Source organism: Rhipicephalus sanguineus, chromosome 3 (assembly GCF_013339695.2).
Source record: "Rhipicephalus sanguineus isolate Rsan-2018 chromosome 3, BIME_Rsan_1.4, whole genome shotgun sequence".
NCBI classification, from domain to species: domain Eukaryota; kingdom Metazoa; phylum Arthropoda; class Arachnida; order Ixodida; family Ixodidae; genus Rhipicephalus; species Rhipicephalus sanguineus.
This window is the reverse complement of record NC_051178.1, coordinates 231,724,137-231,740,643: the sequence shown is the minus strand read 5'-3', so window position 1 is coordinate 231,740,643 and position 16,507 is coordinate 231,724,137. Positions and strand designations below refer to the sequence as shown.

The window sequence follows — 16,507 nt, the reverse complement described above, 5'->3', positions numbered from 1 at the left end:
CGCTCCGTAATATAACACGTCTAGAGTACGTTTTAAGGAATTTCTGCTTTGGGAAATCGTAGTGGCGAAGCGACCCGGCAGAGTTACGTGCTCCACGCTGGTAACCGAAAACGAAGCATCGAAGTGACAATATGTGTGGAATGTTCACACGCAAGGTTTTCGTTGTAGCCTTTGCTTTGACCAGGCGTTATACTCAAAGGTACTTCGCGTTTGTCGCCACTGGCAAACTACGCCGTTGGTCATAAGTTTTCCTTGGTTCTTTTGTTACGAAACATCCAGACTGACAACGGTTCTCATGACATGGCAGTGTTCGCAAGATGAACTCGCAGCCAGAGAGAAAATGAGGAGGTGGAGGATTAGGCTTGAGAATCTGTCCCTGTTTTTCTGTCGCTTTCGTCGCAACATCTCCTAGATGGCAGCCAACCTAATGCGGACGTGCCTCTTGCCCCCTCCGCCTCTGCCATGGCCTTTAGGTTGTTGTCAACGCCCTGGTGCAAGCCATCCCAGCCATCTTCAACGTGCTGCTGGTGTGTCTCATCTTTTGGCTCATCTTCTCCATCATGGGCGTCCAGATGCTTGCGGGAAAGTTCTACCGCTGCGTCGACGGAAACGGCACACGCTTGAACAGCTCATACGTCCCAAACCGCAAGACGTGTGAAGCCAACAACTTCACCTGGGACAACCCCATGATCAACTTCGACAACGTCCTCAACGCATATTTGGCCCTTTTTCAAGTGGTCAGTTGCGGTCGTGTTCACTCATTTCGGTACAAGCGCGCCCATTTAACACAAACCAGTTAATGACTTGTGTATCCATCATTATGTTGATGACCCATGCATCCAGCGCAGAATAACTGTAAAACGCGGGACGAGCTGAAATTAAATTAGTTTGTCTCCAAACAGCTACCTATTCTGAAGTGTTCTGGTAAAGTGTTATTTGTTAACTGTATTTCTTTTATAGCTCCTTCTATGGTGGCTGGAAAGAAGTTCTTGACGGCATATGCATCGAAAGTTCATGCCATTTTCGGTTAACGACAGTATATTTTAGCACCATGTACTCTCTTCTCACCAGTCACTCCCACATGAAAGAATGTCCTATAATTGACGTTGGTGTAGCGTTTCGAGCGGGCACATTGAAAAGGCTGTCGTAGTGCAGTCCATATCTAAAAGATTCCCCACTTCGCACTTTTCGTGAATAGTTAATGGTCTTTATTACTAGACATAATTGATTGCTGACTTTAATTAAATGTTCGCGTGCATATCACGTGAACTTTGAATAGTTGAAGTAAAAATGACTGTTTATCGTTTTCTTTTGCGCTGCTACGAGACGCTGTGGTAATAGTGCAACTTCTTATTAAATATTCCCAAATATTGTTTTGTGCTTGATCCCTTTGACGATAACTTCACCGTTTTGGAATGTTATCGACTTGTTAGTGGCATTTCCTTTTTGAAGCAGAGAATTGCCTGGTAAGATTGCTCAAAGATCTTGGCTAAGTTTAATGATTCACCCAATTTTTACCCAAGGTGTATATGCCACTCCATTTGTCGCCACATACTTCTAAAGTTACACAGCAAAGCTTACAAGTCAGCTATCTGAGTGGCACCATAGTTGCTTTTCCTGGGCAAAGCAAAACCTCTCAATCTAACACCAGTTTCAGAAAAGCGGGGATTCTTTTGCTTTTTCAAGTTTAGGCCGTTGAGTCTCCATGCAGTATGCAAGTTTATGCTAGGGTTTGTAGAATAAATTTATCCGAATAATAATGAAGACGTCTGAAAATAATCGAAATATAAAACAGACATCAATTCTGTGGAAGTCACAGTCATCACTACTAAGTGGCTCATGCTTAAAAAAAGTATATGTTTCGAGGCGCGACCTAAAGACTTTGTGTTTATATATATATATATTTTTTTTCAGCGTTCCTGATACTGTCATTTAAGATCAAATGCATGCGCTGCAGATTCACAGAATAATCTTCCTTTTCGTCAGCGTCAGTGCATTCGTATGCAGACTCACTGATAGCTGTTGCAATGCACATACCTCTATGCAGAAGAAAGAAGAAGCTTAGCGATGAAAAAATTAATTTTGATGCATATTATTTGCACAAATACAAATGTTATTTAAAAAAGTAGGATGTCAACCATGCAGAGGGATATCTCTCAATGTTCAGGACATTGCTCATATACGTGCACCTATTTCATTTATTGACTTCAGCACCTTCATTTTGTATTTGCAGCTGCCACGCCTTATATAAGTATTTTTTTTCTTTACATAGGCAACATTCAAAGGCTGGACGGACATCATGGACAACGCGATCGACTCCAGGGGCGGAGTAAGTTCACCATTTTATTAACATGGGTCAGATTTTTCCAACTTACGTTTCTGATAACGGGCTGCCAGCCTTTGAGCCATAATTGACGTTCACGGCAAAGCTCTCATGTTGTTCGGACAAGAGCCAATTAAAGTCACTCGGACTAATAAACTAAAAACACAGCTGCCACCAACTCAAATCATTCTAAGACGAACGAGCGCCCACGGTGTTTTACATCAGGAAACTGCTGTTGATAAAACTTCTCGTAGTTTATAACTGTGCATATTTTTCAAACACATGCGACCGCGCGTACCCATAATGCATTTAAGAATTGATCGCAAGTATCAGATCCTCCAGTGTGTTGTCAAACGTCCCCAAACAGATTTCGTTAAGTGCTTTCCTTTTACATCTTTATGGTCGCCTACTACGACAGCTTCCGTGTATTGCGAACAGGGCTTTATTTGTTGTCATTAAGCGAGTATTTCCCTTCCATCTAACTAAAGGTGAAAGCGTAAATATCACTAAATAAACACAAATGCTTTCGAAGCATGTGAGCATGTGTATGATGCTACGGAAAGTCTACAAATTACGCTACCTTATACAGCAGGAAAACAGAACGAAACGGTACGAAAGGATGTCGTGTTGTTCCTTTCGCCTTGGTTCGGAATCGATTGTTCATTGTTTGACACACGCAGAAAAACACAATTAGATACGCACCACGCACTCGTTTGGGATGTTTGCGTGCTGTATAGACGCTAACGAAACTCTAATGTAATAGACACGATCTTCATATCAAAGGCTCATCACTATTGGCGCTGCTGTTGCTGGACGTATACTTTTTACAACGTGGATTAAACGCGTGAAAATCTGACTATATCGGGGCTAATTGTCACGCGTACTGTTCTTGCATTCCACAGAAAGAGGACCAACCGGAATACGAGGCTAACATCTACATGTACCTATATTTCGTATTCTTCATTATCTTCGGCTCCTTCTTCACCTTGAATCTATTCATCGGTGTAATTATTGACAATTTCAATGAACAAAAGAAGAAGGTGAGTATGAACGGAACATTCTCGGCTTGCCATTTTTGTCTCTTTATGTGCTAGCGTACTGCATTTTCATGTTCATTTTCTTTGCACCCTAGTGGCCTTAGTCCTATGCCAATGTTCAGATATGCAAAGCCTTTCTTTGAACTTTAACACCGTTATTTTTAATCACTTGTGACGCTTAAAGCAAACATTTTCATTGAACTGAAGTGCTAGAAAATACGGTCATTGCCAGCACTGGAAATCAAAATGCATGACTGCGTAACAAACTTTCAACTGTCAAAACTTTACCTAATTACTGCAGCTGAGATTTTCAATATGACAAATGAAGCCAGTGATTTCTTGAGACGCATTCACTTGGCGCCAGTTCTGAAAATAGCACTGTTCTTGAGATGAGCACTGCCAAACTTGCGGTAAAAATGATGTTGTTCAAACTGGGTTATTTACAAAACGATTTCTTATGCACTGAATCTCTAAAATTACTGGAAATGAATCTAACGCAATTCGTTTCACATTTTGGAAATACATATCTCAGCATGGGTGTCATCATTGTAATTTGTTCTAAGAAAATGCTACTTTCGAAACCATTGACTACAATTCGTAATTTACGATATGTTCTTCAAGGTAATTAGTTCGGAGTTAATTAGGAAGACTTCGTTATTTACTTAGATGTTAAGTTTTATGTCTCATGTAAGTAAGGTCCGTGCATTTGAATATACAGTGCATAATATTTCTACTGTCGCTGTGATGCATGTCATGTAGAAACGCGACGTGAACATCGGATTTAACTTTACACTAAAATAATCTTTACTCGTGATATGTTTCTTCTTTGTCCTATATTTTAGGCTGGAGGATCGCTAGAAATGTTCATGACAGAAGACCAAAAGAAATACTATAACGCCATGAAGAAAATGGGATCCAAAAAGCCTGCCAAGGCCATTCCAAGACCCAGGGTAAATGCATGCTGGCCTTTTTTCATCTATAACGGCATCTTTAACGGCATCTTCGCTCTTGGTGCTGACACAATGAATGAAACAGGTTGAATTCAGGAATACGTTTTACCGATTTTCCGACTGGGTTTTCAGCCTTTGTTGCCCTAATGTTGAACTTAACTAAATGTTGTTAACTAACAAATCGGAGTACCATCCTTATTTAGTACAGTACGACGAGAATATATTTCAAGGAAGTACAACACGCAAATATAACGGAGTTTATGAATAGGAGCCAATCTGTCTTCGTGAGACTTGCACATCCGCCTGAGAGCAAACAGACCGCAAGTGACATAGAGGAACAAGTAGCCTGTTTCAGTAATAACTGTTGGGGTTTTACGTCCCAAAACCACGATACGATTATGAGGGACGCCGTGGCGGAGGGCTCAGGAAATTTTGACCATCTCATGTTGTTTGACGCGCACCTAAATCTAAGTACACAGGCTTCTAGCATTTCGCCTCCATTGAAATGCGGCCGCCGCCGCGGAGATTTGATCCAGCGACCTTAAGTCGTCTATTTCAAGAATGATTAAATAATGTAGGCTCGCCTACGTGCCATGCCAGCCTTGTCTTTGTTACCTGCACTTGTGTGGTGCCTTTGACTTGGCTTGACTAGGCTTTGACTTAAAGCCTTCGGAATAGAATATGTACAAATTTACATCTTGTGAACACCGTAAAACCTACGATATCGCTCTTCTGCATAGGCACACAAGTTTTCAGCTCCTCTGCGCATAGAACTAAATTTATCCAATGCTAAACAATACACAAGTACAAAAGCGTCACGATTGATAGTATTCAAGCCAGTTACCTTACTCTATAGTTTTGATCGCTGTTTTCCGTTGCCTTATGTATGCCCTCCAAAGTTCTAGGTATGAAAAAAGCGAGTCAAGGAATTTTCTATGCAGTAAGCGCAGAGTCCACGGTGCCGCTGCATGGTAAAGCAAACTAAGTAATGTAAAAGGCTCACTCAAAATATTATTTTCTTCTTTTGCAGTTCAAACTTCAAGCAATGGTCTTCGACCTGACCACAAACAAAATGTTCGACATGGCGATCATGATATTCATTGTCCTCAACATGACGGTCATGGCACTCGACCACTATAAGCAGTCCAGGCTGTTCGAGTCCATCCTAGAACGACTCAACATCTTCTTCATCGCTGTCTTCACAGCCGAATGCCTGCTCAAAATATTCGCCCTGCGCTGGCACTACTTTCGAGAGCCATGGAACATGTTCGACTTCGTAGTCGTCATCCTCTCTATTCTAGGTAAGAGACCGCAACGTTACAGCTTCTATAATAAAACAAGTTGTTCTAGGTAAGAAAAATGGATCGAGTGCGAAAGCATGATTATGATTTACAGGAACGAGTTAGCGTTATATGCACTTAATCTTCGATGGCCGTCTTGACCATGGCTATCATGAAAGTAGCCCTTCACGGATAATGCCCTCCACTGCAGACCGGTGCAAGCAACCGCTTTGATGAGAGGACCTCGTATACCTAATATATATAAACCTGCAGTTGAACTAGCGAATTTTTAACCATAACTTCTATTTAATTTAGTTTTTTCACGCGTAGGACAAACTGTTCCATAGCTAGGCATGATTCGCACAATGTACCGTACCGTTACCATTGTGACACGGGAAGGAACGCCTGTGTGAATTACGTCTAGGCTGCTTCTTAAAAGAAAGCTTATAACATGTCACTTCATTTGACAAACAAATAAACAATTGGCTTATTCATATCTTATGCTGAAGACTGGACGATAAGCATTAGTGATGCACCTTGACTTTTCTCCTGGAACTGCTTTTCAGCTTCCCACGGATAGTATAGCAGCTTCGGTGCTTGAGAATTGGGCCACAGCCCAATTCACCGTTCTCCGGCAGGGTTTCGTTTTGATGTCTTGCTCAGCCATGGCTGGTCGGAGCTATAACAACAGGCACCTCTCGCGCAGGTACGGTGCTCAAGGACCTGATCGCGGCCTACTTCGTGTCGCCCACGCTTCTCCGTGTGGTGCGTGTCGTGAAAGTGGGCCGTGTGCTTCGGCTGGTCAAGGGCGCGCGGGGCATCCGGACCCTGCTGTTCGCCCTGGCCATGTCGCTGCCGGCGCTGTTCAACATCTGCCTGCTCCTGTTCCTTGTGATGTTCATCTACGCAATCTTCGGCATGTCCTTCTTCATGCACGTCAAGCACCGCTACGGCGTCGACGAGAACTTCAACTTCGAGACGTTCGGCCAGTCGATGATCCTGCTATTTCAAATGTGCACGTCCGCCGGCTGGGACGGTGTGTTGGCCGCTATCATGGACGAGCACGACTGCAACCGGCCCACCGACGAATCCGAGGGCAACTGCGGCAAGCGGGGCATCGCGGTCGCCTACCTCGTCTCTTACCTCATCATCAGCTTCCTCGTCATCATAAACATGTATATCGCCGTCATCCTCGAGAACTACAGCCAGGCCACCGAGGACGTGCAGGAGGGCCTGACCGACGACGACTACGACATGTACTACGAGATCTGGCAGCAGTTCGACCCGAAGGGCACCCAGTACGTGGCCTACTCCAACCTGACCAACTTCGTGAACGCGCTGGAGGAGCCCCTGCAGATCCCAAAGCCCAACAAGTACAAGCTGATCGCCCTGGACATACCCATCTGCAAGGACGACATGGTGTACTGCGTCGACATCCTGGACGCCCTGACTCGGGACTTCTTCGCCCGCAAGGGCCACGCCATCGAGGAGCCGCCCGAGATCACCGAGACCGTGATACACCTAGACCGGCCGGGCTACGAGCCGGTCAGCTCGACGCTATGGCGCCAGCGCGAGGAGTACTGCGCCCGCGTCATCCAGCGGGCCTGGCGCCGATACAAGGGCGGCGGTGGTGTCGGCGGGGACGACGGCGCCTCCGACGGGGGGGACCCTCCGACGGCGGCCACCGCCCAGCAGCAGACGGCCATCGTGGTGGACAGCGACGGCCACGTGACACGTAACGGACACCGTGTGGTGCTGCACTCGCGTTCGCCCAGCGTCGCCAGCCGCTCGACGGACGTGTGACAAGAGTAGAAGCCTGCCCGTCCGCACTCCGCGGGCGAGCAGGAGCCCCTCAACCCGCCGCTCTTCTCTCTCTAGCGTTGTTTAACTCAAGGGACTCAAGTTTACAATTAACTCCAATTGCTACATACCCTCGACGCAGCAGCACCCCCCCCTTCGCTCCCTTTCTCTCTTCCTTCGGCGCACTTTACTGCAACAGGTCGCGTTGTGAGTGAGTGTGTCCCCACTGCATCCGGCCAACGTCGAAGAGAAAAAGCACCGTAGCTTTGGAACTGCCACTTCTGCAATGCAGAAAAAAAATGCTTGCTGCGATTTTGAATTTTAAGACGAAGATGAAGAAGAGGAATATATATATAAATATATATAAATATAAATAATATATATTATACATATATGTGTGGTGTAAAGAAAAAAAAAGAAACGCTAGTTGCACCTGGAGGTGACCGGTGACCCTCTTTATAGCGAGCAAAAAAACGCTGCACTCGCCAACAATGTATGCACACACGGACCACGACGTGGGGCTGCTCTTGCAGCCAACCCGCGCCGGGACTCAGCCTCTCGCCGAGAGGAGGACTGCTGCTGCTGACGCCGCTGCCGCCGCCGCTGCTGCCACCGCCGCGATTTTTCTCTCTTCCAAGAAAAATGAAAGATTGAAACGCCGCCGCACGACGTTGCACACCTGATGATGATGCGGCCTCCTTACCGCCGCCGTCACCGGCCCTTTCGGGACTGCCTACCAGCGTGCGAGTGCGCCTCGTGCAACTCACCGCCAGATGGGGCCGCCTGGTGTGGGCCGGATCGTCGCCGGCTGCGGCAAAGCCTGCTTGGACCTTACGCGCACGCTCCGAAAAAAAAAATCGGGGGAGGCCTCCCGTCGCGGGAAATGCTCCTCTCCGGGTTTAAGGGAAACGCATACAATGCTCAGCACAACAAAGTTTGCTTTTTGCCGTTAACACTCTACATAACACATAGTCTACTTAATACAAGCTGATACTTTGGCCGAGAGAGGAAGTTTAAAAAAAATAGAGAGAGAGCAAGGAGACCCGCCGCGAGCTCCCGCCGACGTCCGGGCCCACAGGCGCCGCTAGCGTGCGCTCAAGAAAAAAAAAAGGCATGTGTACATAAGGTGTATATCTGCGAGAAAGGCTTGCTCCAGAAGCCGTTCACAAACAGATTTTATTTCCTATGTGCCTTTATGGGTTAATACCTGCTTTTCATTGACTGCATCAGCTTTCAACCATGCAACGAGTGTCCTGGTTTTTCTCTCTCTCGTTTTTTCGTCCCGTTGCCGCGTCCTGCAAAGTTGTTAGCCAAGTGTTGTCAGAGTTTTTTCATCGGGACGTCTAAGGTGACTCCAGGAACGTGCATGCAACGCAAAAGCCGCCGCCGCCGCCGCCGGCCAAGCTGTCCTCTTGCGTTTATTTACCACTCCTCTCCCCTCCCCACATTGCACGAGTAAGCCCACACCATGACCCTCTTTCCTGCCTCGCAGTTCCTTAAGCCTGCGCCTGCTTCGGGGACATGGGATGCACTCGCCCGCAGCCGCCTTTGCCTGAGGAGAGCGACAATGATCTAAGCTTGAGGAGCCGCGTGTTAGGTGAAAGGGGACTTCAGCAGCGTCAGTTCCTTGTTTCGGCAGCGCCAGGAACAGTCTTTCTTTTTTTTTCCGGTGAGAGAGAGGACGGACCTAGTTCCACAGAGTCCAGGAGCACACGTGCCGCAAAGCCTTGTCCAGCGACACAGATGACCGACGCGCTGAAACCGAATACAGACGTCTTTTTTTTTCGTTTTTTTTTTTCGTTTTTAGCGAAGGAGCCGCGCCATGCCCGCCGTGAACGCCCGTTCACGTACACATCCCGTCTCGACGAAGCGGAACAAATGAGTGAAAAGAGAATCTCTCAGCCCTCTCGAAGGAAAGGACCAATACTCTACTTAACGTCCATTGGCGCTAGACTTCGGTATAGGCCGTCGCCAACTCGGCCCGGGGACATAAATGGTTGACCGCCCTCTCTCTCCCGCACGAGTTACCACCATCCAACGGTTCGCCTTTCAACTGCGTGCAACGCCCTACGAGCGGTTTTCGATTCCGCCATCGCGAGCAGCTCTAGGCGTCGCCGTCGATAGGTTGATCACTAACGATACTCTCTGTGTACCAGCGCTGCCAGCCTTCCACGCGGTTCCAGGTTCTGACTAGAATAACTGAGGTCGCCTATATTACATAGCCGCGCTGACATAACGAAAGCTCCTTGCTCGGTCTTCGTGCATCTCCAGGCAACAGCGTATGTGGAGCTCGCATGCCGGGTATGCAAGAGGAGCTCCGTTTACGCTTCCATAACTCCGCGCCCGTCACCCCACACGCTCGCTCGACCTCGACGAATTGTATGTCTTTCTCGGGCAAAGCTCAAAACACGTAGCAAATAACTTTCCGTTTGTCTTTCGCGACAGTCGCACATAAAGCATGCTTCGTGTCCGCACGCATCCCTTAACGAGAGAAAGGCACAGCAGCGCCCGCTCAGAATGCGCTCCGAACGAGTCAGTGCCATCCGCGATTTTATTTAAGTACAGCACATCTATGCCGGAAAAAAAATAAATAAATAAAATGTTAAACACCACGGCCGTTTACTTTTCTCTCGCTTCACTTATCCCAGTTCTTTCTTCCCGATCATCCTGCAGCACCAGCGTAATTGCAGCCTAGGGCGTGCTGCATGTAGTGATGACAGGTCGTGCCCACTCAACGATGCGCACTTCATTGCCTATCCAGGCGTCACCTGCGGTTATAACCGTCTACACAATGGCATACCATCAGCGCCTCAGCCAAGGGCTTAAAATTTGTTTCCGTAACTTTTGTCCTTGTCTGCTCTGGTTCTACTCAATCCCGCTCCAAACACTACATATATCTCATCTCTGCTTCAGACTCGTTGTTATCGCAAAGCGTTGCACCGCGATCGAAATTTTTCTGCCACAGCACGTGAAAAATAATCGGCTTTGGCACACGCTACTGTTAGCCACTGCGTTAAAACCGCCCTGTTTACTTGTCGTTAAGCTCACGGCAAATGGCTGACATTCGATTTCTTTATATATTCAGAGTTGTTTTTTTTTTACTCATTAAAGCAACTTTAACCGCATGCCCAGTCTTAAGCAGTTACGTGCGGTGCTTAACAGCCGCCATTACGATAGCTAAGGTATTTCGACTGTGCTGCCAGAAAACAAACGATGTCCGAAGGAAGTGACGAGGACAATTCAGCGTTCGCAAATTTGTACTGTACAGCGTAAAGCTCCTCGGCACTCCGATTGCTATAGTGTATTCTCAAGAAGATGATGAACGTTAAAACAAAAAAAATATCTCTCTGTCATTTTCAATGCGGCCGAATGCGGCCAGCTGTGCGACAAGCTTACACCCATACTTAGTCGATGTAGAAGCTCATCATTGCCCCGTTGCGAAGCAGTCGGCCACCGATGTGCTGAACTGCCACAGTATAGCTTGAAATCTCTTGTCGAGCGGCGCCTTACATAGGAGTAACAGGGGCAGATTTTGACGCAGCCTTGTACATGAGAGGCCACCGAAGCGGTTCTTACGAATATCAACTTGCTGCACTTGGTAGATCGCGACTTTTTTCTCGCCTGTCGTCTCCTAGCGGTCAACATTAAAGAGCCTGAGGGGAGTACGAACCGGAAATAACCAGGCTGTTGTTATTAATAATATTGTTTCCAACGTGCTCTTAAAGCTTTTCGGGCATACCTATTACGCCCATTGACTTGCCGAATGTAACCGTGAACCCGCTGGATTAACGCCTTTAAAAAATTTTAAAGGTGTCATTATGCAGTTTCCTAAGCACAAATCTCGTGATTTCGAGGTCTCGTAGCCCGCGCGGCTCGAAAAAAAAAAAAAAAGACGCTTTCGTTTTGTATTCAGGCAGTATCTGTTCACAAAGACACCAAAAAAAGTATTAAGCAAGAGTGGTGTAATAATCAAAGTCCTTGGCAATGGGGCCTCCAGAAAAACAGATGTAAACAGAGGTACGAGCGCACCGTTTGTTTCGAATAGAACCATTCATGCCCAAAGCATCCCGTCATTCTTTTGTGTTGCGACGAAAGTGCTAACGATATTAATCAAGTTTAGCGTAAACACGTCTGTGCTACACTACAAACCGTTGCACACGCCGGAAAAAGGCTGCCGTCTTACGGGGGCGTTCCTCGGTAGCGCGAGAGTTGTTGTCGTTGTTATTTCTAACGACACGATAGCAGCAAACGTCCGATTGTCACGTCAAAACGGCAATACGAATGTCGAAGAAATATATTTTAAAGGATCCGCGTTTATCGAGCAGCCAGGCAGGCAGAAAGATAGGCTCTGCCAGCGCCTCCCATAGCGTAGGCGTTGGCTCTACCCCTTCCCTCCCTCTCCCCCCACCCCCTTTCCAAAAGTTTAAACCCTGTTTCAGCCTATTCCTTAGCCATCCCGACCGCTGTTTCCCGAATCTCCTTGCGATAACTGGGGAGACTGGGATCAAACAGCATGCCTTGCGTTTTGTTCCACATACTTCATGCGGCGGGCTCGCCTCCTGCTGTGTTGTTAACGAGGCGGCATCGCGAAGGTTGTACACTGCTTCCATGGTTTTCAAAATACATATATATATATATATATAACACACTTGTGCGTTTGCAATGACAAGTGTGCCACACGCAACCGTGCGTTTTTTGCTATCTGCAATTTTATTGTATCTGTTTCTGTTTTTTGCTCCTTGTGTACCGCGAAAGAACTCTTGCTGTGCATCAAGTGAAAGAATGCAATGTAAAAAAAAAATCAAGAAACGGTGAAAAGGAAGCGAGCGAGCGAGAGAGAGAGAGAAAAATACAGTTGGGCTACTGCAAAACAATGGTGGCACGTTTCTAGGTAGGCTGTTTTCACACACATACACACACTGAGAGACAAGCGGGTTGTTGAACATTTTCTTTCTTTCTTTTTTTCTTCGCCTCCCTTTGCCCAGCTACGAAGCGCCGTTGCTTTTCGTTCGCTGCATCGCGGCTGTGGCTGAGTGATGCCATGCACAAAGGGAAAAAAAAAAACGTCCGGAATATGCCTTTCTTTATTTGTTGTTGTTGTTGTCTCCTGCCTTGTTTCACCCCGAAGTCTGCACAGGCGGACTCCAATAACCTCACCACATATTGTTGTTCCCTCTTATCACGGCGCACGTCGCCGCAAGTTTTTTCGCGAAACGCGAGGGCATATAGTGAACTTTCGGCTCGAGCGCGCTGATGGTTGTGTCTTTCTCACTTATTAACCAACCTGTTACATCCCCATTCCCCCCCCCCCCCCCACCCCTAGCAACAACCCCGAAACAAAACTACCACGCCATCCCCAAAGCCTGTATTCTTCAGTTGCGTTGCCATTCTTAACCCACCCACACTTCACCATTCCTTCCCTGTTGGTAAGCTTTCTTTCTATCTCGTTTTGCTGTTCCTTCATCAAAAGAAGAAGAAAAAAAGATAATGAAGTGCTACAAATTTGATTCATTCCGTCGCGGCGTTCATGGCAAGGTGTGCGCCTCCGGACAGATCACGCTTCATACATCTGTTCCGTTCTTTCAAGAGCATGTAAACATGCGAGCCACTCTTTTTTCGGCGAGGCATAAAGCGAGAAATGAGATGGGAAAGATGAAGGAAAATGGGTTCGGACCAGCATCGCCCACCAGACTCGAGATATACAATGAGAGTGAGAAACACACGATGGTTGTGCGCATAACCGCGAGTGGTGGGCGATTGTCTATACACACGTAAGGAAAGGAAAGAGAGAGAGGGAGGGGAAAGAGTTATTCGTGTATGTTACGTGTACGAATGGCAGCGACGTTTTAATTCCGACTCCAGACACACAAATTGTTCCGCACAAAATGTAAGCCACTTTTTCTCACACACTCGCGAGCGCGCTGTCAACGTCTCTCTCTCTCCATGCGTCGTCTTTTTGCCAAAAAAACGCGGACGCTTAGACGTAGTGTACAAGAATTTCCATGCCATAGGAACTGAGCAGCTACGACCTAGAAAACGTCGAGGGTCTTTTTTCCGACTAACACTTAGGATCAAACGGCGAGTGCTTGTGCTTCGGTTTTTTGTCTTCTCTCCGAAACAGAGCGAGAGCGAAGGGGAAAGAGCCCGCGAAGGCGCCGTTCCCCTCCTCTCCTCCCATCAACCCTCTCTCCCTCCTTCGTTTAACAACCAGCGCCCCCGCAACGTTTCTTCCCGTTGAAAAGTTGGGGCGCTGGCTTAAAAAAAAATGGGAAGCGTTCTGTTGTTTGTTTGTTTGTTTGTTTTTTGGAGCCACCGCCATCGCCGCTATTGATAGTGAGAACATCCTTTTTTTTATTTCTTTCTTGATCTATGACGGATCCGTTATTTCGCAGCAGTTCGCAGTTTTGTGCGCAGCTTTATGGTTTCCATGTTGTTGTTGGCCGTCTCGGCTTATATAGAGAGAAAAGCGATACTGTTACACGGTATACGAAGGGTTTAGAATTCTACTGTATGCAGAGCTCCGAAGAGAAGTTATTATTACTAGGCACGTTAACTGCCGTTACAGTGCGCCTCTGTATTGAAAGCAGCGTGACAGGAGGTGTGAATATAGTTCCTTGTTTGCTTGCCAATTTTGAGAGGAGGCTTACGATATTTGCAGCTGGCCTTAACTGCGAGTGCTATTCGGTCTACCTGTGCCAGGGCGCTCTTTGGGAAAGGTTGAGAGATGATTTTGGGCTACATTACTCTCCACGGTGCACAAGTGCCCGCTCAGACGTGAACCGTTTCAACGAAGACGCGGATACGCCGCGAGCCCGACAAGCGTTCGCTATGACAAACCTTGTTTCAAATGGTGCTGTTAAGTACGGTGATGCACATGGGCACGCGCGTCAGAATGTTGAATAAGTGATAGCTGCTCACAGTCCTGTTAATTTGTTTCTTTCGCCGCGTAGTGAAATGTTCCAAGTTACTTTTTACCTCTCGCACGTTTACTTCTGGTCCGATAAAGCAATATTTGTTACAGAAGACCACTGTTCGTTAAGGTACCCATGCAGCGCACGTTAACTTGCGCATCGACCACTAATATGCATGTTACCACGTTAACCAGCGCGCATCGAGGTTTCTGTCGTGCACTGCGCAAGGCATTTATCTCGGTGCAGAGCAACTCGGCGCTGTTGATACTGCTTGTTTCTCTTCTGATGTGCTACGGACGCAATGTAATGATAAATAGTGCTCTATCCTTAAGCTCCAAATGCAATCCCCGTTGGCAGGTCATTGTAATGACGCGGCCGCAGTGCTGGTTCGTTGGTTGTTGTCTTTGCCTCGTGATAAGAGAAGCAAGGCGTTAATGTTGACGTTAGACAGACAACCTTCTCTGAAATGACTCCCTATAGTTATAGCGTAGAGGTGGAAAACTCCCTTTTGCCGCGTCGCCCAGCGCAGGTCCGCGCATCGTGCCTTGCCCTGCTCTTTTCCTGCCCACCTCAGAAACAATACATTTGAGTGTGTGTGAGTGTTTGTTGTTCGAACGTCAGCAGAGGTGCCACTAGGCCGCGTTCCCAGAAATGTCCCTGACACACACGGGGCTACGCAAAATGTCATTTTAGTCAAGTGAGTTAGCAAAGCATAACTTTTCGAACCACCATTTACGAAACGTTGAAGCTGCAATGCTCTTGAATGCTGCTAATGGACACTCTATATATTACTGGTTACTATCCTCCGCTGCCTAGTTACCTTTAGAACATTGATACTCTAAAGCGAACTCATTTCTGTAAAGTGACATTTAACATAGCTCGTCTAATTCGGGGAGGCGTAGGTTCCTTGCGAGAATGTTTATCTCTCACCGAACCTTTTTCGCCACGCACCCGTAGTACGGCGCTGGGGGATGTTTCGTGCCTGCACGTTGAACAGCTGTGAACAAGGCCAGTGAGTGCCCTGCTGCAATGATATTGTATCCTCAAGAGGAACCGCTTTGGAACACTCTCTTGTTCAGCGTTACATTCCGCATCGGCCGTTGGTGCTGACACGAAACGTCTGAACGAGTACCAAGCGAACGCATGCGCACAGGCAGACCGAATGATCCGCTGTATAGGCTACAATAGGCCAGAATTAACGAACACAAAGCAGAGTCTTCGAGTTCACTGCGAACCAAAAATAATAATAGATATCAACAATAACAATAAACGGACAATTGATCTCGGCAGTAGTGACCAACGATTTGTGGTCTCGTGTCCATAGTTGCGTTTTCGTCCACGATTAGCCTTGTTTGATGTACGACTCAGGTGTCGGGTCGCGTCGACTGTTCTGAAAGTGCCGCGGGTCACTTGTACGCTATGGTACGAAGACTAGGCAGATTAAAAAAGTGAGCGAGCGCCCGTCTAAATAAAGAACCGAAAAAGAATAAAGCAGTTACGAATCGGCAAAAACAGACACGAAAGTTCGTTTAAGAAGCTGTTATTCCCTGTAAGGGCATGGCCCGCTGGATCATTATTTTCGTTTATCTTCGATAGTTTTCACGATCGAGACCGCTCCCAGTGGGCAAGGATACAAAGTCCAAACTGAGAACGACGTGCAATAGCACGGTCAAGAAAATACTTCAAAAACGCATCTGTTCCTTCCCTACCTCGAACCTCCTCTCAGCATGTTTTTCTTATCCTTTGCGAAGCCCGTTTCATTTTCCCCGTTTTTATTTACGAGCGATACAGCAGAGAAAAAAGCTAACAATTAAGACCGTTACCTCTCTGGATATAAGGACGGGAAAAAAAAAGCAACACTCACTTAAGCCTTTTAAGCTTGTACTTACTTTGTAAGATGTTTTCAACTTCACAATTTGTACCACATTTCCTGTAAATACATCATTGAATAAATTTTTAATAATTTATCACAACAGAACTCTACTTGTTATTCAGTTGTGCACTTTTGATAACTCGCCAACGTTATCCGGATCACCGAAACCCCATGACGAAGCAATTCGTGTTGCTGACAAGCACCACGTCCCGTCAAGTGGATCGGCATACACACCTGCATCACAAACGAGGTCCACTGGCGAAACGATGCGTCAGTGACAGTCCGATGATCTCGTAGTTTTCGGTTCTTTGAATCTCCAACGTTATGTTATTA

At 46.8% G+C, this 16,507-nt stretch overlaps 1 protein-coding gene across 2 annotated transcripts in view; it reads left to right on the top strand.

Moving 5' to 3' along the window:
* The window catches only part of LOC119388393 (sodium channel protein para), a 64,795-nt gene extending 48,516 nt beyond the window's left edge, over positions 1–16,279 (top strand). For both annotated transcript variants that reach the window (XM_049413928.1, XM_037656100.2), the window contains 6 exons: positions 474–737; positions 2,273–2,329; positions 3,226–3,363; positions 4,203–4,310; positions 5,341–5,611; positions 6,297–16,279. In XM_049413928.1, the coding sequence (XP_049269885.1) occupies positions 474–737; positions 2,273–2,329; positions 3,226–3,363; positions 4,203–4,310; positions 5,341–5,611; positions 6,297–7,393 (1,935 nt within the window). In that variant the 3' untranslated portion in view covers positions 7,394–16,279. The remainder of the gene's footprint in view (positions 1–473; positions 738–2,272; positions 2,330–3,225; positions 3,364–4,202; positions 4,311–5,340; positions 5,612–6,296) is intronic.
* Positions 16,280–16,507: the final 228 nt, after the last annotated feature.